We start from the raw sequence: 21,772 nt of genomic DNA, 5'->3' as shown, positions 1-21,772 counted from the left end.
CAGGTTTTGAAATTCTGGTCTGGGGGCCAGCGCGTTGGCACAGTGGGCTAAGCCTCTGTTTGCGGCGCTGGCATCCCATATGGCCACCGGTCCTAGTCCCTGCTGTTCATCTTCCTATACAGCTCTCTGCTGTGGCCTGGGGAAGCAGTAGAAGATGGCCCACGTGCTTGGGCCCCTGCACCCGTGTGGGAAACCTGGAAGAAGCTCCTGGTTTCAGATCGGCTCAGCTCCAGCTGTCGTGGCCATTTGGGGAGTGAACCAGCGGGTAGAAGACCTCTCTCTGTGTCTCCCTCCCTGTGTGACTCTGCCTCTCAAATGAACTCTTTAAAAGCAACGCAGGCCTCGCCGTGATGCACTCTGCGGCCAGGACATGGGACGACGGCACCCAGCAGAGGGTGTGAAGACTGAATGGCTGACACAAAAGATGCTGGTCTGCTCAGACTCGCAATCCGTGTCACTTGTCACAGTGGGTACGGCCGCAACCTTGCGGTGGCGCAACAGAGACCAGGGAGATCCTGCCCTTGCAGAACGTGCATTTTAGCGAGGAAGGCAGACGATTAAACAAAATAATGTCTGGATTTCAAGACTGACAGCTGTGAAAATAAGAAAGCGGGGGTTGGGGGTGGGGTGGGGGTGGCCCTGGGACTCTCCAAGATACAGTGGTTAAGGAGAGCTCCTCTGAGCTGAGATCTGAAAGGCGGGAAACAGGTAGGGGAGGGAGATGGCAGCCTCCCAGGCACAGCAAACAGCACGTGCCAAGGTCCTGCGGCAGCACAGCCCTTGCTGTCTACCAGGGAAAGGCAGCCAGTGTGGCTGGAGTGCTACCTGAGGAGACCGGGCGGGACAGCACACGCTAAGGCACCACCTGCTGCTGAGTGGCTGGAAGGGGCGTGGCATGGTGGGGGCAGAGAGCAGTCAGGCGGCAGCCGACGGGCGCTCGGGCAAGCGGCTGTGCCTAGGTGAGATGGGTATGCTCTGAGGATGCCAGTCAGCCCGGGAAAGCGGAGAGGGAATGGGGCCGTGGGGGCGGATGGCCAGCAAAGAAGCCTGGGGGGACAGGAAGGGTGGGTGGGCGGGGGAGGAAGGACAAGTCCTCGCCCTGCTTGGCTGAGGACAGCCTGTCTGTGCTGGAAGCAGAGTGCAGGGCTAGCTGGGGGGGGGGGGGGGGGGCTGGGACCCCATCAGCACCTCCACATCCCCGCCCTGGACCCAGGAGAGCTGACTTTACCCGAGCCGTTGGCTGTGGGGGGTAGGGGGCCTCTGCCATCAGCGGCACGGGTCACTGAAGGCCACAGGCTTGGAGACCCAAGACAAAACCCAGGTTTGTGAGCGGAAGATTAAAGGCCAGGGTCACCGGGGACTCGGGCCAGGGGTTCTACATGGCGGGGGGGGGGGGGTCTTTCTTCCAACCAGGACCAGGTTCGGGGCACCTGGGGCTTAGCAGTGGAAGAGTAGTGGCCGATGGATGAGGTTTGTGTCACCCAGGGAGACAGCTGGTCACTGCCCCCAGTGGGGACTGGGCCAGCCGGGGTCTCCCACGGCAGTGCCCAGCCGCAAGCTGGCGGGAAGCAGCGCTGTGCAGCGCCCACCGCGCAGGCCTGTGCCCCGCCTGCTCTGTGGGTGTGGCCTCTGCAGCACCAGCTCCCCAGGCAGCCTCCAGGGTCCCGTCTCCTCGGTTCCACCCAAGCTCCCTGAGGCAGCTTTGCTGCGCCCAGCAGGCTCCATCACAGCCCAGGGGCCCAGAAGCGGCACTCCCCAAGCGCCGTGACCACTGCCCAGGCCTCTCCGGCCCCCGTCTCTAGCTCTGTCATCAAATGACACCCGGGGGCTTTTCTGAACCAATGGCCCCGGCTCAGGCGACACCGAGGGCTGGCGCCTGGCGAGGTTCTGCCCTCTCCTCCACCGCCTTGGAGCCAGCGGGCTTCCGTCCGGGGTCCAGAGAAGCCAGTTTGCAGAATTCATTGTCCAAACCGTGTGCGGCCATCTCTGCCCTCTCACTAGATGACTTCTAGTGTCTCAAAAAAGAAAAGCGCCGGGAGGAACCCCTGCCCACCAGCACACGGCTATGGCTTCAGTGTGCTTCGGCCCGAGACTGGGGTTGAAATCCTTGTGCGGCCGGTCCGAGCCCGGCGGCTCCACTTCTGCACCAGCTCTCAGCTGTGGCCTGGGAAAGCAGTGGAGGATGGCCCGGCTCCTGCAGCCACGTGGGAGACCCGGAAGAAGCTCCTGGCTCCTGGCTTCCGATCGGCTCAGTTCCTTCCAGCCGTTGCGGCCAATTGGGGAGTGAACCAGCGGATGGAAGGCCTCTCTGTCTCTGTCTCTCTCTGTAACTCTGCCTCTCAGATAAATAAATAAATCTTTAACAAAAAAAAAATCCAAAAACACAAAGAAAAATCGACAGACGCCGTGACGGGCCTGAGAGGCGGGGCCTGAGGAGGCGATGAGGCCCTGGGGGGCCGCCCTTCCCGCCTCCACAGGCCCGCGCTTGTACGCCGCGCCGTGACGCGACGCTACGACGCCATGACGTTACGACGCCGTGACGTCGTGACGCAGCGACGTCGCGCCAGCCCTCCCCAGGCGTGGCCCCTCCATCTTGGACTTGCAGCCTCCAGAAACGTGAGCTCAGTCCACTTCCTTCCTGTGTGGATTTCCCGGTCTCGGGTGCTCTCGCAGCCGCAGGATGCCTGGAGTGGGGGCAGACGCCTCACGGCCCCCGGGTTCCCAGGTCACCCCGTCTCACATCCGGGATTCAATAAAAAAAAATTTTTTTTGGCCGGCGCCGCGGCTCACTAGGCTAATCCTCCGCCTAGCGGCGCCGGCACACCGGGTTCTAGTCCCGGTCGGGGCGCCGGATTCTGTCCCGGTTGTCCCTCTTCCAGGCCAGCCCTCTGCTGTGGCCAGGGAGTGCAGTGGAGGATGGCCCAGGTGCTTGGGCCCTGCACCCCATGGGAGACGAGGAAAAGCACCTGGCTCCTGGCTCCTGCCATCGGATCAGCGCGGTGCGCCGGTCGCATCGCGCTGGCCGCGGCGGCCATTGGAGGGTGAACCAACGGCAAAAGGAAGACCTTTCTCTCTGTCTCTCTCTCTCTCACTGTCCACTCTGCCTGTCAAAAAAAAAAAAAAATTTTTTTTTTTAATGTAGACTGTAGGGGAAAGAGGCGAAACTGTGAAGATGCTAACTGAAGCTCTCTTCATGGCTAAAACGTACATGAACACCCCGCAGCAAAGTGCCACGCAGCCGTTCAGAAGCATCCTACAGCAGCCGCGACAAGAATGGAGAACACGGGAGGGCCTGCAGGGACGGGCGCGTTTGCTCCGTGGCTCCCACTCTTGTCTGATTTCCAGGGCTGCCACGGAGGTGGCGTGTCCTCAGCGGAACCGCCCGATTCTGACACTTCTTCCGCTGTCGCCGGGAGCCAGTGACGGTTGGCAGGGGCGCGAGGACAGAGGCCTGTGTGCGAAGGGGCTTTGCGGAGCACCAGGCGCCGTCCACTCGCGAGGCAGTTCTGGGGGTGCCCGAGGGACCCGGACTTGGGGCCCTGAGGCCGGCAGCACCCCCAGATGGCTGCGCAGGGCGTCACGGCAGCCCTGGCAGCGCTGGCCGCTGAGCGGAACCCGGCTCCCGCCCCCAGCCTCCACCCGCACCTGGAGCTTTCTAGAACAGTCCCAGCCCCCTGGGCGCAACTTGCTACATGCGTCCCCTCGGACAGCCCAGCCTGCCTGCCCTCTGGCTGCTCTGCTGGCCAAGCCCCGCGGGGAGGGGCAGAGACCCAGGGTGTGCGGACCGGCGGAGACCGCGCCCTCCCGCCGCTCAGGTCTCCGAGGGCCCGGGCACCAGGGCCTCCCCCAGTCCTGCTCACTGACGTCTGTGAGCTCGAGGCCCCCAGTGTCACGCCCCCGCCCGCTCAGGTTCTGCAGCCCCTGGCCTGGGGAGGGAGGGGAGGGAGGGAGGGGGAGGAGACGCAAGACAAAAGGACATTAGGACGGTGCTTTTTCCGGTTTTCTTTTTGCACAAAAACAGTCCATTTATTCAAGTGTTGTCCAGCACAAGTACATTAGAAAGGAGCTTTTATTATATTCTTCTGGGCACAAAAAAAAAAAAAAAGAAAAAAAAAACTGTGATGAAGGCGGAACTGACAGACTTTTCTACATCTGCTGTACGCATTGACCTCTTTAATTATTTCATAAACAGCTATGTCACGAGCATCACTTACACAGAGTACAAGAGGACACCCGGGACAGGGACCCACGCCCCTCCCCGATGGCCCAGAACCAGACTGTGAAATGTACATTATTATTGTCAATAAATAGAGAAGCAACCCTAAAAACAAACAAAAAAATACAGTGGTGAAAGGATGCCAGAACCAGGAAGAAGGAAGAACAAAAACAAAACAAAACAACAACAACAACAAAAAAAAAAAAAAAAAAAGGAGGAACTTAAGAGAAAGGAGAGGGGCGGGGGAAGGGGAGAAGCTTCTGGAAGGTCCTGCATTTAGCTGCGTGGAATGTGGAGTGAGCGCTCTGCCACCAGGGGTCAAAGCGAATCGTCTGTAACAGTAAAAGTTATTCCCCAATCAGCTACGGAGTTTACTCTTCAGTATGGATACATGATTTCCCACAAGTAAGTAAGCACCCGCTACTTCAATGCCTCAGCTAAAACACATGAAATCGCTCATTTAGTTTTCAAGTACAAAGTTAAAATGCCTTTTTAATAATAATATATCAGAGTAAAATAATAGTCTCTTTTAAACTCCACTACAAGAAAACAAAACAAACAGTCATTGTCCAGACAGCAGACTTAATTTAACAATATATATTTTTAATAAAATGTTTTAGCACCTTGTTGAGTCACCTCCTCCCTCTGCGTATTCTAAGGAATTTCAGCGTTTTTGTCTGTCAGATTCTAGGGCTATGCAACCAGATCGGTCCATGGAGGGGAGTGGGACGATGGTGATGCGTTAGGTCACTGCTCATGTCCTCGGGCAGCAGCTGGAGGCCGCGGCAGGCGCAGGGGAGCGCCCTCAGAGGGGGAAGGAGATGGGGAAGTCGGGCCAGGGGCCTCCGGGCGGGGAAGCGAGTCCCCAGCCAGAGCTGGCCTGAGGGCCAGGTCACCACTAGCTAAGGGCCGTTCTCTCCTGTCTCCCGGCTTCTCCCTTCCCCCACACTCCAGGGCTGGGGTCAGAGCCCGGTTCTCGGCGACACACAGGTCCAAGGGCCTTGCCTTCTAAGACCTCAGCTTCCTTAACCACAGCGCACAGACCGAGCGCACATCCTGCAAAGCAGCCTGGGCCCCTTCCTCCCCGGGAGCTGCCACCTGCCGCTCTGGGCCGCCCCTCCCTAACTCCTCTCCCACTCTGGGGGGCGGGGGGGGGGGCTGTAGCCACTCCCTGCCCAACTCCAGTGTCGCCCTCTAGTCACAAGCAAACCATAGAAGCCTGATGACACACTCGGATCACTCAGACCAAGGAGGTGACCCCGCCAGGTCCGACCCCACCCACTGCCTCCTGAGGGTGACGGCTCGAACCACACTAGCGCCGCAGTGCCCTGACTGAGAACAGCCACAGGGGCTCAGCACTGCCTCCGAAATCTGCTCCAAACACAGCCGGGCGCAGGCGTGCCCGCGGGTCTGCTGTGAGAAGTCTTTCCGGGCCGGGGAGGCTGGCCACCCAATCGGGCTGCCCTGGGAGTGGCCAATGCTTGGGGACCAGCTAAGTGGGGAGTGAGGGGAGCCGGCCGGGACGCCCTCCCTCCTGCCGGGGCTGGCTGGCCCAGCCCACAACCCCGGCCACAGTTCAGAGAGCACCTGGGCCGCTCACTTGACAGCCACACCAAGACCAAGTGGCCCCACGGACTCCTCAGGGGCGTCTGCTCTTCAACAGGATGTGCATAGGGTAACGCCAGACCGCCCAGGCCCGAGACTCCTCTAGCCCTGGCTTGCTGGCTTCCCCGCCTGCTGCTTGCCTATGTGCCTAGGCACCCACCACACAGTCGCAGGCGTACAAGGGTCAGCCCCAGCCAGCTTGGGGCCCTTTCAGTGGGGCTCAGCGGCCACCTGCTGGGAAAGAGGTCCTGGCCCTCCTGACCCCGGCACCTAGCTGCCGCCCCCAGGCGAGGGCACCGTCTCTTTGGCATCAAGCTCCACCTGGCACCTGTGGCAGGGAGGCTCCAGAACCCTGCCTTCCCAGGGAAAACGGGCCTGCTCTTTGGAAAGAAAATTCTACAGGGAACATCCTCAAGAATCCCCCCTGGGCCTGATGGTGCCCCCTCGCCTAATACCTTCCCCGGCTCCGCCCACTCAGGCGAAGTCCCCCCCATAGAAGGCGGGTGGCCCAAGAAGCACCCTAGGCCTGTTTGTGGCTTTAGAGTGTCCCACTGGGCCATACTGGCACACTCCCAAGGTCCCCTGCACCTACCAGGCTCTACCATGAGGCCAAGCCCGAAGGCTGGGCTGGAAGAAAAGCTGGTGATTGTCGCCTCCTGTCCCTGCGCTGGGCCCCCTCGCCCACGGGGCAGCGGGGCCACTCTGGGGCCTGCTCAGGTGCTCTCCAGTAGCCGCGAGGAGGCCTGTGCCCAGTGCTCCCAGACTGCCACACCAGTCCCCTGGGGTGCTACGTGTTTGGCTCTGAAGCCCCGGGGGAGCTGGGTTAGGGAGAACGGCCAGTTCCTTCACAGGTGCCGGCAGTCAGCGCAGGAGAGCCAGGAGCTTCAAAGGTAGGCCCACCCGACTGCCCTGCCGCTGTGGGCTGGAGACCTCAGCCAGCGGGGGAGGGAGCACCTGGACTGCCGGGGCAGCCCTCCTCCCCCGCCTGCCCTCCAGGGGTGGTGCTGGTGGGCTCCAGGCCACAGGATGGAGGTGGAGGGCGGCTGGAGCGAGGAGGGGACAGGTGAGCACCACAGTTAGCAGGGGCCTCCTCTTTTCCAGCCCCACGGGCCCAGCGCTGTGATCTTAGGGATCAGCCCATCCAGGAAACAGGCTGAGGGTCCAGCAAGGGCCAGGACCAAGCACCCATCAAAGGGGCCAGAGGCTGCCAGCTGTGATCAAGCCCCAGGGCATGAGCAGGGATTCCGGTTGGTTGCATCACGAATTACTAATTAGCTTAAATCACAAGGTGAGGTTCACGGTCCCATTTTTTTCCCCCAGTGGAAGCCCCATGGCCAAGACAGACAGATGTCAATTTGATTTCGATTGGGGAGAATAGGTAGGGGGAGGTGAGGGCTGACTTTACTGGTGCCTAAAGTTGCAGGTCAGTTATCACAGGTTGCTAACAGAAGAATCTTTTGACATCACCAGGGGCAAAAGAGATAGAACACTACCTGCTAGAGGAGAGCACCTGCTAAATAAATCCTCCTCCTTGTCCTGCCTTCAGCACCTAGCAACTTCTGGGATTGACAGTCTACCTGCAACCAGGGCAACAGAGGTAAAGAGCTGCACGGGCTGACTCCACAAAGTCCTGAAACGGGGGAGAGGGCGCCCCCTGGCGTGTGTGCGAGCGATCCGTTAGGCTTCCGTCGGGAGAGCTTCCTGTGCATGTGTGCGAGATTGACTGTTTGGCGTGGGGCTCGCGTCTGCAGCGGGGACCCGGGCTCGGCACCCCGAGCCTGCTTCCCCCACTCCCCACTACATAATATTTCTTAAACATGACCCTATCTATGTATTTATATAGCGCCTATCACCGTAGGCCCCATCTTTCTCGGGACGAGGACTGGGACCATGTGCTTCGCAGCACACCTCCCAGCCCTTGCCGGTCCCAGGAGGTGCCGCCCACCCCTCCCATTATAAAATATATATCTCTATATGCCACATATCTACACCCCAGCCACCCAGGCAAGCAACGCCCGTCGGGCCCTCGCCCTGGAGCCGCCGCCGCCCCTTCCTACCGCCACTGCCGGGCTGCCTGCCTTGGTAGGAAGCGGGACCAGGCGTCCTCGAGCACTTGGGCTCCAGGTGCTGCTGACTCGCGCTAAGAGCACAGCTATCATCAGACCAAGTACTAGAAAAGAAATACACACCACTCCACGTGCGCGCGCGCACACACACACACACACACACACACACACAAGGAGAGAGCCGGCCGGGCCTCCCTCCAGCCCTGACGCACCTGACCCGAGAGGAGGGAAGGAGAAGAGAAGAGTGAGGAGCCGGAGGCGGGCCCTGGGGACACCCCGGCCCCCCGCCCGGCCGCCTGGCTCTTGCTGCACCCAGTGGCCCACCTGGCCCGAGGGGCGGGAGCCAGGGCACCAGAGCCACCGCCACTTAGAAGCACCCTGCTCCCCGCACCTTGGTTTGAAACCCAAAGGGAAGGGGGTTGGGTTTTTGTTTTCTTAAAGAAAATCTGAAAACAAACATAATGATAACCAGAACCATAAGCATAATAACGATAATAAAGATGTCATTAGCCTCCCAGTATAAAACTGCAGCCTGTGGAGATGACCAAAAACATCACATTCCAGGGGCACGTGGCCGCCTTGTGCACAGGGGCTGGATGCTGAGGCCTCATAAAAGAACACACAAGAGGCGACTTAGACAGGAAGCACCAGTGCGCTCTGTATGTTTTTTATTTGCTCCAGGTGGGTCTGTAACTGTCACTGGCCCACACTCTGGGTCTTTCTCATCCCACCGCAGGAGCCCTCAGATCTGCGGGCCGCTGGGAACGAGGAACCCTCACCCTGCCATCCTGCCCACGGAGTCTCCTCTTAGAAAAAAATCAAAAGGTTATTGCATGGGTCTGGCTGATACCACTCTCAGCTCTCCACGCTCCCGGCCACCTCATCTTACATCCCCACCGCCCGTCCCGTTTTTTTGTTTTTGGCAGGGAGAGGCGGGAGGACGCCGCTCCCCAACTCTCCTTCCTCCTTCACCTCGTTAAAAACCAAGGGGAAAAAAAAACAACCCAGCAAGCTGCATCCCCTTTCTCCACCCTTGGTTGGAACCCTTTGCACGTAAGGCAACGTGGAACTGATGTTTTTACTCATCTCGCTGTTTGAAAGCACCATTGGGAAGTCGGGTTGTACAGTAGTTAACAGTACCTTTTATATATATATCTCGTATCTATCATATATATATAAACTGTAAACAAGAGGTAACAGCGGCTTCTAGAAACTGATTTTCTTCAAGGTCTCCTGTGTGGTAGGCACCTGAAATACTGTAGAAAAGGGTCTTGTGTGGTGTCGTGTCCCCTGCCCCTAGTTGGATTCTGTTTTGCATGACCAGGAATGGTGCTGGCAGGCAGCTCATGGCTGGAAGAGAATGCGGCTGCCTGAGTGTCTCTATTTTCTGTCCCTGCTTGTGCTCCTAATCTGATCAGGCTAGAGACAACGAAAAAAAAAAAAAAGATATATAGTAAAAAACAAACAAAAAAAAAAACCAAAAATTCCCAATATATAGATTTCTATAGAATTTCCATTCCCTCTCTCCCACCGCCCCTCTCAAGGTATTGTTACTATTTTGTTGTCGTTGTTACTGATTTTTGCTGCAATAACCCTCTTGTTTCAGTTACAGCAAGAAACAAAAACCCAAACAAACAGAAAAACCCCTCTGAAAGAGTAGAAAACAAAAGGTTTGACCCAAAAAAATGAGGGGAGGGGGAGCAGAGAGGAAAGGGAGGGAGGGGTCTCGGTTTTGTTTTTAAATAGGACTGAAGATTAACATTGAGAAATCAGGAGATGATGTCCAACCCTTCTCACAAGGCAAAGCCCTCCGGTATTTCCGCCTCTGTGGTTTTTGTTTTAAATTCCTTTTTCTCTTCTGGGTGCTGATACTTCTCTCCATCCTCACGTTCGTGGTGTTTTATTGTGTTTTGTGGTTGCTGTTTGTTTGTTTAACTGTGTCACTACCTCGGTTTGCCCCCACGTCCCTTACACACAAGCAAAGTATTCCTTCAGCGGAGCGAAGAGGTGGCGGATCACGGGCACGCTCCACGACCGGCCCAGCAGCCTCTGTCTCGCCAAGCGGCTCATGTTGGAGACGTCGGTATAGTGCACAGGAAAGCCAAACACCCTGGGGACGAGAGGTGGGAGGGCGCTTGAGTGCTGGCCCCGCCAGGAGGCATCGGGCGCCCCACGCTCACACCCACGCGCGCCACCTCGCATGCCTGCGTCTGCACACTCTCTGCCCTGCACAACCTGCGTGCCAGGCCCCGAGACCACGGCCTCATCTTCTAGGGCGCAGCAGAGACGGGAGTCAGCGCCCCGAGATCCTCCAGGCACGCCCCACGGCGTCTCCAGGCCGTGTCCTACACTCACAGCACCAGCACCTCCCCAGCGGGAGGAGACCCTGACCTCCTGCAGAGTCCCTGTCTGCGTGAGTGGTGTCTCCGTCTGGGTTCCGGAGGACCAGAGCCCCGAGTCCAGAGTGCACGGCCTCAGGGTGCTTAGCTCGTAAGGCCCACGCACCTTCTGATCTTGTTCTACAAAATACAGCCAACCCTCGGCATCCTCCAGGGTCAGATTCTAAAACCCCTGCTACCAAAAGCCAACAGATGCTCAAGTCCCTTATGCAAAACGGCACAGCACTGCAGTCGCTACTTAGGACGCCGGCATCCGCACTGCAGTGCTCGGGTTGGGGTCCCGGCTCCACCTGACTTCAGCCTCCTGCTAAGTGCACACCCCGGGAAGCCACAGGTGATGGCTCAAGTACTTGGGAGACCAGGAATGCCATCCAGGCTTCTGGCTTTGGCTTGGCCCAGTGTGAATCACTTGATGGTGTAAGTAAAAAACAAAAATTTTGAAAAAGGAAAAACAAAAGGCGGGGGGGAGGGGGATAGTGTTTTGCCATGCCACCTATATACATCTGTACTCTTTAAATCATCTCTATCTGGAGTATCTAACACAATATAAATGTCATGTAAATAGTTATTATACCTTCTTCGTACGAGAAGTCTACACATTCAGCACCCAGCACAGGTGAAACTTAAAAAGTAGTATCTTTAGGGCAGGTCAAGACACTGCCTGCAACTTCAGCCTCCCATATGAATGCTGTTTTGAATCCCAGCTGCTCCACTTCTGATCCTGCCCCCTGCTATTGTGCTGAGAAAGCATCGGAAGATGGCCCAAGTGCTTGGGCCCCTGCCACCCACGTGGGAGACCCGGGTGGAGTCCCGGGCTCTAGGCTTCAGGGTGGCCCAGCTCTGACGATTGCAGTCATTTGGGAAGTGAACCAGTGTATGGAAGCTCTCTCTCTCCCCCTCCAACTCTGCCTTTCAAAAAAAACCTAAATCTTAAAAGAAAAAACCTGACAGTTGGCTGAATCCTCAGACACAGTGGGCCAGCTGTCCCTACAGAGGCAGCACGGGTCAGGGCAGCTGCTGGGCGGCAGGAGCTCGCTGGCCGAGCCGCCAGGGACGGGCTCCTGGACTCCTCTTGCTGGAATCAGTCTTAAAGGCAAGAGATGTCCGCAGGAGTCCGCCGGGTCAGGAAAGCTGGGCAAATTGTGTGCTGCTCACGTGGGGCTTGCGGCAAACGCGAGACAGGAAAAGCGGAGGCGCCTCCCTCCCTCAGCACGGCAAGAGGCTGGCAGGCAGACGCGGGTACCTTTCCATCTCAGTGCACCACAGGATGTCCTCCTTCTCGTTCATGAAGACGGGGAAGTGCTGGTCTTTGCCCTGCTTTATGGAGTTTGACCTGGTAGTGATGGTCCTCACTTTGCTGAACTAGAGGACGAAGAGAGAAAAAGAAGTTGAACACGCGTGCATTCAGCCACACACAGGTCCTGCAGCTACCGAGCAGGCCAGGCACTCACCAACGCCGGCCAGGCCCGGGTCCATCCGGGGGCTAGGGTCCAGCTGCATCCGGACAAGCTGGGCTGGCCAGGCGGCAGCCTCCATGGGCCCCACCAACCTGCTTTTCCTCCTACTTTTGTCACTGTGCATCCTTCATCCCAACCCAGCACGTCAGATTCTCCAAGTCTCCCAAAGAACCTCTTTCAGAGGTGTGCTAACTGGCAGGCCACAAGATACCAAAGACCTCAGGGCTAAGAGACACTCCCTGGGGTGTCAGCGGCACAAGCACTCGGCGCTGCTGGTATGGAACCAGCGCTCCACACAGGCACACACACCAGGAGGTTTCTCCCGGAAATGGAGCTTCCACATCAGTGGAGGCTTCCCTGCTTTCACAGTGGGTCCTGGCTGAAAAAAACAAACTGAGCAAGGCCACAGGGAGCAGCCAGCGGTCAGGAGACCTGCGTCGATCATCAGGGCACCCGGTCTGGTTGCCAGCTCTGGCTCCTGACTCCAGCCTGCTGCTAACGCAGGTCCTGGGAGACAGCAGGTGAGGGCCTGAAGTCACTGGGTTCTTGTTACCCACATGGGAGAGACTTGGCCTGTGTTTCTGGCTCCCAACTGTGGCGCAGGCCCAGGCCCAGCCACTGCAGGCTTTAAGGCAGCCGATTAGCAGATGGGAGCTGTGTCTCTTTCTGCCTTGCAAAGGAAAAAAAAAAAAAAAAAAAGCCACAGCACATCCAGGACCTTGGTGTCCACCTCCCACTGCTCGCCAGGGAGGGAGGCGGGTCTGAAGGCCAGCAGCCTGCACCCTCCGCTCCTGTCCACCACAGCGCCTTCTCCACCTCGCCCTGTGCTCTGCCCTGCTCCCCGCGCCCAGGGGTGCTGAGGCTGACCTTGGCTATCCTGCCATGCTCCAGACACTCCTGCAGCTCCAGCTTATCATTCACAGTGGATGCCAACGGCCTGGGGGCAGAAGAGAGACTGTCACAGCGGGACGGACCCCAGCAAGGGCGCTCACCCCCCAGCAGCCATCTGACTCCCACCGGCAGGTAAGGGCCCCGCCCCCAAAGCACACACATAGGAGTAACCCTCCTCAAGTACCCCAAGACACACACACACACACACACACACACACACACATACTGCAGCCATCCATAGACACAGATCCACCAAGCAAAGTCAAGAGTGGTCTCAGACAACCAAGGGCAAGTGACACCCACCCTCAGGGCAGGGCGTATTTTTAAATGTTTGAAAAGTCCCACCACAAAGCAAGCTTTGAGTACAGAAGGCACTGTATCTTGACTTGCGGTGGGTACGCAGGCTGTACACCCTAGATGTCCAATTGGAAAGAAGACATTTTGTACAGTTCCCAAAGGCTGAAGTCCTGAGCGTTCCCTCCCTTCTCAGGGCCCAGGCCAGGCAGCTGACGGCCAGCTCCGGGGTGAGCACTCTGCACGGGAACCACAGGGACTTGCCATCTAACCAGGCGCTCGGTGCGCCTCCCGGCCCCAGGTGGTGCCTCTGCTTCTTCCAGAGCGCCCAGGTTCTAGGGTTTTAGAGTTGGAAGCAGCAGGTGTGACCGCCACAGGCCCACAGTCTATCCAGAGACACCACACCGAGTCCATGAACATCCAGGCCTGTGCAGCCCACCTGTTCTCCCCTCACGCACATCCCGGAAGGTCTGACTCCCGTGGGAACAGCCCAGAGGGGGACCAGACGACTGAGGCCAGGTTAACTGACACTCGCCAGGTTCAGGTGAACAAAGGAGGCTGAAAAGCCATGGCTCACACATGCTGGAAAGTAAACAGTTCCCTCCAGGGTGGATGCCAGGCTCCGCTCCTGAACCATGCCTTTCTCTTCACGCAGATCTTTGAACACTGCAATTACTACACCCAAAAAATGAAGCTTTCTTCTTTCCTGGTTTTCAAAATCTGTGTAATATCCAAAATGCAGTAAATTCTTCCAACAGTGTGATCAAGACACTGAGCAGAGCCCTGGAGCGGCACCGGGCTGCCTCGAGGCTCCCTGTCCTGCAGCAGGATACGGGCAGCTGGGAGACCACTCCCTGTGCTTCCCGGCCTCGTCCTCCACGGCTGGCCTCAGGAGAGCCCAAGGTCGTGCAGGTCATTAGAGACCACCACGGGCGGGCTTCTCACGCTACACCCAACTGCCTTCCTCCTCGACGCAAAGGGACGAAAGTGAACAAGGCGGCAAGCCATCGGGCAGAGGGGGCCCGCTCAGCGCCCCCACCCTCAGACCTCCCAGGCCCGGAAGCTCTCACCAACCTGTTCATACCGGGAAGGTTACCCCAGAAGTAGCGGGCCCTGTGTGCGGCCGACACTTCTTTGGCATCAATCATGACGGGGTTGGACTAGAAAACAGGAGAGAGCGCCGAGGTGAGCCGAGCAGGGGTGCTAGGCGGGACTGGGTGATTCTGCTGATTTGGAGGTCATGTCCTGGGGTAGCCAGAAGCCTCCAGGAAAGGCTGGAATGAAATCTAGCCACACTTCACACTCTCACAGGAACATTCTAGACCGGCATGGGCCACATGAACTTTCTCCAACAACGGGAAAGTCCTTCAAGTACGCTGTCCTACATGGTAGCCACCAGTCCAGCAGCTATACCCGGGTGGCTATGTGTACTAAGAAGGAACTAAAGGTTTCCTGCTACTGTCAACAGCCCCAAGCGGCTCATGGCTTCCACACTGGACAGTGCAGCACTGGTCTGGGGCGTGAGTGTGCTCACTGGACACCAGAGGGAAAGGAGAGACCTGTTCACCAGCCTGTGCTTAGTGACTCCAAAGACAGGAAAACAGGCTAGAGCCCCGCCTCGGCCCACCCCGAGAGTGCTGCCTGCAGCACCAAACTAATGCTCTGAGCACGGCTCAAACTAGACTCAGTACTGAACTGGACTCATGGCACACAGAACCCCCCACCCCAGGAGGCTGGACCATACCCCTTTAGTGAAGGCCACACTCACAATCCCACCTCGCACTGAGACCACTGGCTACACTTCCAGGGGGGCCTCCAACACTGCTTCCTCCCTTTCCACCCAAACAGGCCCCTTGCAAAGCAACAGTCACCAGCCCCCAGCTCCATAAGGCAGGTGAGATGGCGATGAAGCGGCAGCCCAAGGTAGAAGCCATTAGTGAGCGGGCTGAACCCCAGTTGCTGGCTATACCTCGAGAAATCGTGAGATGTCCCTCTTGTCACTAACGCCCATGGCCACCACATTCTCAAAGAGCCAGAAGAAGGGGCGATCATCTCCCTCCTTGGGCCGCGCGTCATGCAGGAGGCGGTAGAACTCAAAGAAGAGCCGGCCAGTGCCCTCTGCGAGGTGGGAAGAGAAAGCCGTCAGCTGGCTGGCTGCGTCACACAGTGGCAGGTGGGGGAGGGGAAGAATGGGGCCCTGGGAGCTGACCCCTGGAGGAAGCACCTACCATACAGCCCCTTGCGGGCAGGGTTGACAATGGAGAGGTCGTTGCAGGGGCTGCCCCCGATCACAAGGTCAAATGGGCCCCATTCCTGGATCTGGGAGGACAGGGACAGAGGCAGAAAGGAAATCACCTGTGAATCCGGCAGAAAAGTACTTGGCTTGGGAGGGGGGGACCTGGCCACCCCGCATGACTGCTGCCCTCGCTGCAGCCACAGGCAAGTCTCTGAGGCTCTCTGGGCTGAGCTCTCTCAACAGTAAGCAAAGGGACCAAACTGGGTCATCTGTGGAGCCAACAGGGGACCCAGTGTGTGCCACGAAAGCAGCCACTTAGGGGCTGGCGCTGTGGCACAAGTTAAACCACGGCCTGCAGCGTGGCATCCCATATGGGCACCAGTTTGAATCCCGGCCGCTCCACTTCCAATCCAGCTCCCTGCTAATGCACCTGGGAAAGCAGCAGAGGATGGCCCAAGTGCTTGGGCCTCTGCACCCACATTGGAGACCTGGAAGCAGCTCTTGGTTCCTGGATTTAGCCTGGCCCAGCCCTGGTCATTTGCAGTGATTTGGGGAGTGAACCAACAGATGAAAGATCTCTGGCCGGCGCCGCGGCTCACTAGACTAATCCTCCGCCTTGTGGCGCCAGCACACTGGGTTCTAGTCCCGGTCGGGGCGCCGGATTCTGTCCCAGTTGCCCCTCTTCCAGGCCAGCTCTCTGCTGTGGCCAGGGAGTGCAGTGGAGGATGGCCCAAGTGCTTGGGCCCTGCACCCCATGGGAGACCAGGATAAGTACCTGGCTCCTGCCATCGGATCAGCGCGGTGCACTGGCCGCAGCGTGCCGGCTGCGGCGGCCATTGGAGGGTGAACCAACAGCAAAGGAAGACCTTTCTCTCTGTCTCTCTCTCTCACTGTCCACTCTGCCTGTCAAAAGAAAAAAAAGTCTCTCTTTTCTGTAACTCTTCGTTTGAAATAAAAAAAAGAAAAGCAAGCAGCCACTTGGCAGGAAAGGAAGCCAGCCCAGTGCCTGGGCCATCTGATCACCGTCCCTCAGTGTCCAGAGGGCCTGTAGTGGCCACAGGCAGCCCCCGCCAAGGGCAAGGGCAGAGTCACACTCGGGTGGGTGGAGGTTGGGGAGACGCTATTGTTCTCTATCAGCAGGGCCCTAGTCAGAACTTGCCCAGGGAGTAGCTCGGGCCCCACACGAACAGCCCCCCATTCCTATTTTTCATCTGCCCGTTCCCTGTCGAGATAGAGGAGACGTGGAAGATGGAGGGAGAGAGACTGGGGGGACGGGTGAAGGGCGGGACGAGGCCACCGACGTACGTGCTTCTGTGTGACGCTGCGGACGTCCCCCACGTACATGATCTTCCCCTGGTGCCGCACCATGCCCACCGTGATGGAGTCCTCGCACACCTCTGAGGCGATGTAGCGGTCCACCTGGATGCCCAAGTCCTTCAGCACCAGGAGCCCTGTGCCAGCCGGCAGAGAGCACCGTCACCCAGGGCCAGCACCCAGCCAGCTGCAGTGCCAAGTCCCGTCTCTCTCAGACTGGAATACCAACAACACGGCCGTGACTGCAGTGGCCCCCTCCCAGCCTGGCTCTCTGGGTGGCAATCAAGGTCAGCAAGACTGACCCGACAGTAGCAGGTCAGGGAGTCTCTGTTAGATGTGAACACATCTAAGCCTGGTCCTTCCTCACCGCCCACGGCAAGCTTACTCCACCCTTCTAGTCCCAACCAAAACGCCAGTGTCCCCGGCCCTGGAAACCCCCGGCACTCGGCCCCTTTCTGGAACTGCATCTTCAGGACAGAGGCGGGGATGTCCTTCCTGGGGCTTCCTCCCCGCTCGCTCCCTGCACTGCCCACCTGACTGTGACCCGTCCCCAACGCTCGCCGAACCATCAGAACAGACTGTAGGGGAGAAATCAGGGCACAGCAGCGCCACAGGCTCCCAGCAGGCCTCCCACCACGGCGCTTTTTATAGCCGCCTGGGGTGTGACGTGACGTGACGTGAGAAGGCCTCCAGGTTCCAGCCTGGGCACTCACAGCTGTGACGAGCTACTTTAGGTCACAGGACACTGGCACTGAGAACGACAGACAAACGTCTGGCCGCCTGCGCCCTCGGACCCGGGGCCGCATGCTCAGGTGGCCTTGTCTCCATCTGGCTCGCTGCAGACAAGAGTGCTCAGGGAGCTACTTCTCTCGCCAGAACTGGGAGGCCCTGGGCCTGGCAGGAAGGGCACTGTCTCTCAGGAGGGCTTGCTGTCAGCATCGGCGACCACGTGGGGAGCAAAGTCGTGTTGCATGGTGACCCCGCTTTTCCTAAGAGGCATTCCCAAGGAGCTGAGGATCTAAGTCTATAAAAATGTGTGTATGAGGATGCTCGCCACAGGGCTGCTTCTAATAATGCAAAACGTAAACAACCCAAGGGGGCCGTGCAGCACATCACAGCGCTCCAGTCAATGGGACCGCAGCCAGCATTTACAAACAGAAAAGGTAGCTCTGCAGTAGCCGCCATGAGAAAGCGGTAACATGATAAACGACAAGCAAGTTACCACACATCACACACTCACTGTGCTCTCGCTCCACACACACGCATCACTGGTAAGATGAGACTTAGCCTTGTTTATCAAGACACAGTGTTACTGCACGCTCTGGTCACCAAGTCTGTTCTCGGAGGCTTTGTGAAAACCTCCGTCACTGACTCAGACCTGCCCTTCAGCAAGCGCAGGGCCCACACGGGCCGCGCCACCCCTCGGGCCCAGCCTGTGTCTTTTGCACACCAAGCATCCACCTTCTGTGTAATACTTGAATAGCTCTTGTGTTAGTAACTGTTCTGTTTCATCAGTGTCACTCACACACTCACACTCACACACACACACACACACACACACACACACACGCTTCCCCGCCGAGAGTGAGGGGGCCGGTTCTGGGAACCTGTGCTGCTCACCTGTAGCAATTCCATCAAAGAGAGACAGCACCCGGATGGGCTTCCTCTTTTCAGCTGGGACAGGCGGGTAAACCTTCGGAGGGTCCTAAGTAATGGGCCCCAACAGGTCAGGCTCCGCCTGGAGGTGTCCCACAGGCCCCAGCCCCGGGCTGGCCCTCCCAGAGGTACGCGGCAGCTCCTGGCTTTCTAGACCTGCGTGCCCAGTGTGCACTCCGGCCCACGGCCAGGGAGAAGCACTGCGGCTGAGGCTGGGCAGAGGGTTCGAGCGCGCCCCAGGCCCGGCACTCACGAATTCCTGGTCGTGGTTATTGGCGAAGAACATCTGGAGCCGAGAGGGCCAGTCGTCCCGACGCCGCAGCAGCCCGTAGGTGCCCTTGTGGCCACACATGTAGCAGTTCCAGGGGTCTTCCTTAATGGCCGCCTGTGCAGCCCCCGGCCCCACCAAGAGGTCCACACACTCCACACAGAAGCACCTGGAAGGCGGCCCAGTGAGCACAGGGGCCCCTCAGCCCCTGGGCCCAGCGAGTGGCTGCAGGGGTGGGGTCTCACCGGCAGCAGTTGTTGTTCCCACACATGAGCACCTCGCGCCCCCCGCAGCAGATGGTGCAGTATGACTGATAGCCATCGTCGTCGTACTGGTAGGCGCATTCCAGGAAACAGTTCTAGGGAGCAGCAGGGAGGACCCCAGCACAGTCAGGGCGGCGGCAGGCGCTGAGCCCCGGCTCTAAGGACTGACTCGGCCCTGAAGACCCCACTGCCCGCCCAGCCAGCACTAGGCCTGCTCCACACAGCTGGGTCGGGGGCGCCTTCTCTCCACACACACTGTGCTCCAAAGCACAGCTGGGTGGGAGCTGCCCACCCCGCCTTGGTCCTTCCTGCAATCCTGGGCCTTTGCATTCAGGGTCCACCCACCAGTCAACCTGCCCCATCCCTGCCTCTGTGCTGGCCACCGCACTCACACTAGCGAGGGTGACACCGAGAGCCCTACCCTGCCCATGTCCAAGGACAAACTGAAATCCAGAGAAACTTTCAGAGGAAAAAATAAGAGCGAGTCAGAAGCTTGGAGCCCAGGGGTCCATGTGATCAGGACCCTGCTCCAGAGCGAACCCCAAGAGGCCTGTGCCACACCCCCAGTCGGCTGCCACCCCCCACACGTGCACAGAGGCAGGAGGGGCAGGCCACGGGGCCTACCTTGCAATTTTGGCACATTCCTCCAATGAAGAGGGGGTGTTCCAGGGTGACATTGAGGCTCCCACACGAGATGCAGATGTCTGGAAGGCAGGGCGAGTGCAGTGAGCATCGGCGAAGGGCGCCCTCCCAGCCAGGCCAGAGCCCAGGTCGGGAGAAACAGGCCCGAGCTCGGCGGGGCCCCATCCCACAAGTCCATTCCTCTCTTGGACAAGCAATACCAGCATCCGTGAACAGGACGACACAGGTGCAGGACACCACGCACAAGAATAGGGCCCTGGCTGTGAGCCATTCGGGAAGTATTTCGGAGACAGTTTCCAGTCCTGGTCCCCTGCCCCCAGTGCTTCTAGGCTTCAAGGGCCCCAAGCCACTGAGGCCAAGGAGAAGATTTGGGATGAGAAAAGCCAGGAAAAAGGAAAGGCCATGAAGCATCTTCGGGAAGGTTCAATCAAATCCACCCTACTCTGGCCCACTGCGCCGTCCCAAAGCCCATGCCATTACCAAGAGGGCAAAATTGCAGCACCAGGGCAACAGATGGCACGTGACGCAGGCTGGAGATGGTGGACAACGCAGGACAGACCGCTCACACCGAGCGTGGGTGTCACAGCCCCTGGGTCCTGAGCCCTCCCAAGAACCCGTGCCGCTCTGTGCGCGACCTCCTGGCCCCGGCGGGAGGCTTACCCTCGATGTTCCGGCACTTTTGCCGCACCTCGTACACCAGCCGCTCTGCAGAGGGGGGAGTACAGCATCAGAGGTGGCCAGCGGGCTGTGCCCACCTTCCACGGCCGCTCTCTGCCGCCGGGCCAATACCTCGTGTGCGCTCATCAATGATCTCCTTGACCTTGGGCTTCTCCGTCGTGCTCTTCCGCGGTTTTTTGGCTGGTGGGGGTGGGGCGTAGGCGGCTGCCTCGGGTTCCACCCACATGTCCGTGTAAACTTCTTTGTAGGGGTTCTTCTCCTCTGCCAGGCAGCAGGTAACCAGGTCAGGGTGAGAAGGAGCACGTGCCGGCTGCCCTATCCTACCTACAGCAGGGTGCAGTGCGGCCCCCAGAGTGGCTGAGCCCTGAGCCCTCTAGCGGACCTAGGCAGCTCTCACCCAAGCACAGCTTCCTGAGCCCCGGCCTGGATCTGGCAGGCCGACAAGGGTCTCGAAGGCTGGGGTGGGCATCTAAAGTTACCTTCTGGTGGCTCCAGGCCCTTGGGGCCCGAGGGCTGGAATCCCCCAAGGGCCCACTCGATCATCTGCTTGTTCTGCACCTCCACGGCCTTGGCAGTATCACTCTCGTCACTGTCATGGCAGGCCGGGAAGAGCTTGCCCGCGCGGCTGCTGGCCACCTGCAGAGCAACGGGTCAGGGCGGAGTCAGGACTGCCAGGAAAGCAAGCTCAAGGCCTGGCTCGGAGAGCGCTGAGGATGGGTACAACAGGTGGGGGTAGGGGGAGGCGATCTGAGGCGGGAGGAGAGGCGTGGCCGCCCCAGGGCCTTGCTGTGGACTCGCTGCCCGCTGCCCAGGCCAAAGCTTGGCACCCTGGCTTCCAGGGCCCCCGCTGTCCAGCTCCCTCCTCACCTGCAGGACTTCGTAGATGGCCTTGCGGTACATGGGCTGCTTGTTGTAGGTGGCCTGGTGGAAGGCGCTGCAGAACGAACTCAGCGGCATCAGCTTCTCCACGCACACCTGCGGGGACCGGCGGCCATGTTGGCCCTGCTCCCACCCGCTCAGGCACCTGCCAGGGCCTCTCTACCGCCTGGGGCTGGGAGCACGAGGAGGACGAGTCCTCGAGGGGATGGGGACGAGAGACACGCCACTAACTTCCCCATGCCAAGGGGGCGTCCTTCCCAGGAAGGGGAGGAGGCGGCCTGAGCCCGGTTGGCAGGTTCATAGTGCAGGGGCTCCGTCGGGCTCTGACCACAGGCCCAGGCTACTCTGCTCACCACGCCCAGAGCCAGAGCCCACTCCGACCACCCCAACTCCATTCTGCCCCAGCCAAAACCGCAGGCCCCGCAACCGAGCCCCCTCCCTGTCTTCCCCCAGGGCAGCCCTCCAACTCACCACTGAGAACTTGCCGTCTCCGAACCACATGACCCAGCGGGTCCCCTCGGCTGCACGGCTCCGGCCCGTCATCCACCAGGACACTATGCGGCCTGGCCACCAGGAGAAGCCCCGCAGTTTCCCCCACACCAGCTCCCCAATGCCAAAGCCCCGGCCGTCCTGGAGCCCCAAGGAGCAGAAATCATTACGCGGTGGTCACGAGGCCCTGCCACCCGGATCCCCCCGGGGCAACCCCAGCCCTGGGCATCTGGGGGGGCAGGACAGCCGGGAGGAAGCTCCACCTGAATGGGGCGAGACAGAGCAAACTCGGGGCGACGAAGAGGCTGGGGGTCGGGTGGAGAGAGCGAGCGGCCAGCGGGAGATGGAGAGAGGAGAGCAGGACGGGAGGAGCTGGCAGTGGAAGGCCCCAGGAGAGCTGGACAAGGCTGTGGTGAGGA

The 21,772-nt window shown here is 59.2% G+C and overlaps 1 protein-coding gene across 13 annotated transcripts in view; it reads right to left on the bottom strand.

Moving 5' to 3' along the window:
• Positions 1-8,520: 8,520 nt before the first annotated feature.
• Positions 8,521-21,772, bottom strand: part of DNMT3A (DNA methyltransferase 3 alpha) — a 92,818-nt gene continuing 79,566 nt past the window's right edge. For all 13 annotated transcript variants that reach the window (XM_070069735.1, XM_051840839.2, XM_051840833.2 and 10 more), the window contains 16 exons: positions 21,336-21,494; positions 20,853-20,960; positions 20,465-20,621; positions 20,097-20,246; positions 19,968-20,012; positions 19,290-19,369; positions 18,648-18,760; positions 18,388-18,571; positions 18,099-18,183; positions 16,470-16,615; positions 15,157-15,247; positions 14,898-15,046; positions 14,003-14,088; positions 12,611-12,680; positions 11,530-11,648; positions 8,521-9,997 (listed from right to left, as the gene is read on the bottom strand). In XM_070069735.1, coding sequence (XP_069925836.1) covers positions 9,856-9,997; positions 11,530-11,648; positions 12,611-12,680; positions 14,003-14,088; positions 14,898-15,046; positions 15,157-15,247; positions 16,470-16,615; positions 18,099-18,183; positions 18,388-18,571; positions 18,648-18,760; positions 19,290-19,369; positions 19,968-20,012; positions 20,097-20,246; positions 20,465-20,621; positions 20,853-20,960; positions 21,336-21,494 — 1,884 coding nt within the window. In that variant the 3' untranslated portion in view covers positions 8,521-9,855. The remainder of the gene's footprint in view (positions 9,998-11,529; positions 11,649-12,610; positions 12,681-14,002; positions 14,089-14,897; positions 15,047-15,156; positions 15,248-16,469; positions 16,616-18,098; positions 18,184-18,387; positions 18,572-18,647; positions 18,761-19,289; positions 19,370-19,967; positions 20,013-20,096; positions 20,247-20,464; positions 20,622-20,852; positions 20,961-21,335; positions 21,495-21,772) is intronic.

The sequence above is a fragment of the Oryctolagus cuniculus genome, chromosome 2, assembly GCF_964237555.1.
Source record: "Oryctolagus cuniculus chromosome 2, mOryCun1.1, whole genome shotgun sequence".
In the NCBI taxonomy this organism is placed as follows: Eukaryota; Metazoa; Chordata; class Mammalia; order Lagomorpha; family Leporidae; genus Oryctolagus; species Oryctolagus cuniculus.
This window is presented reverse-complemented; position numbering and strand designations above follow the sequence as displayed.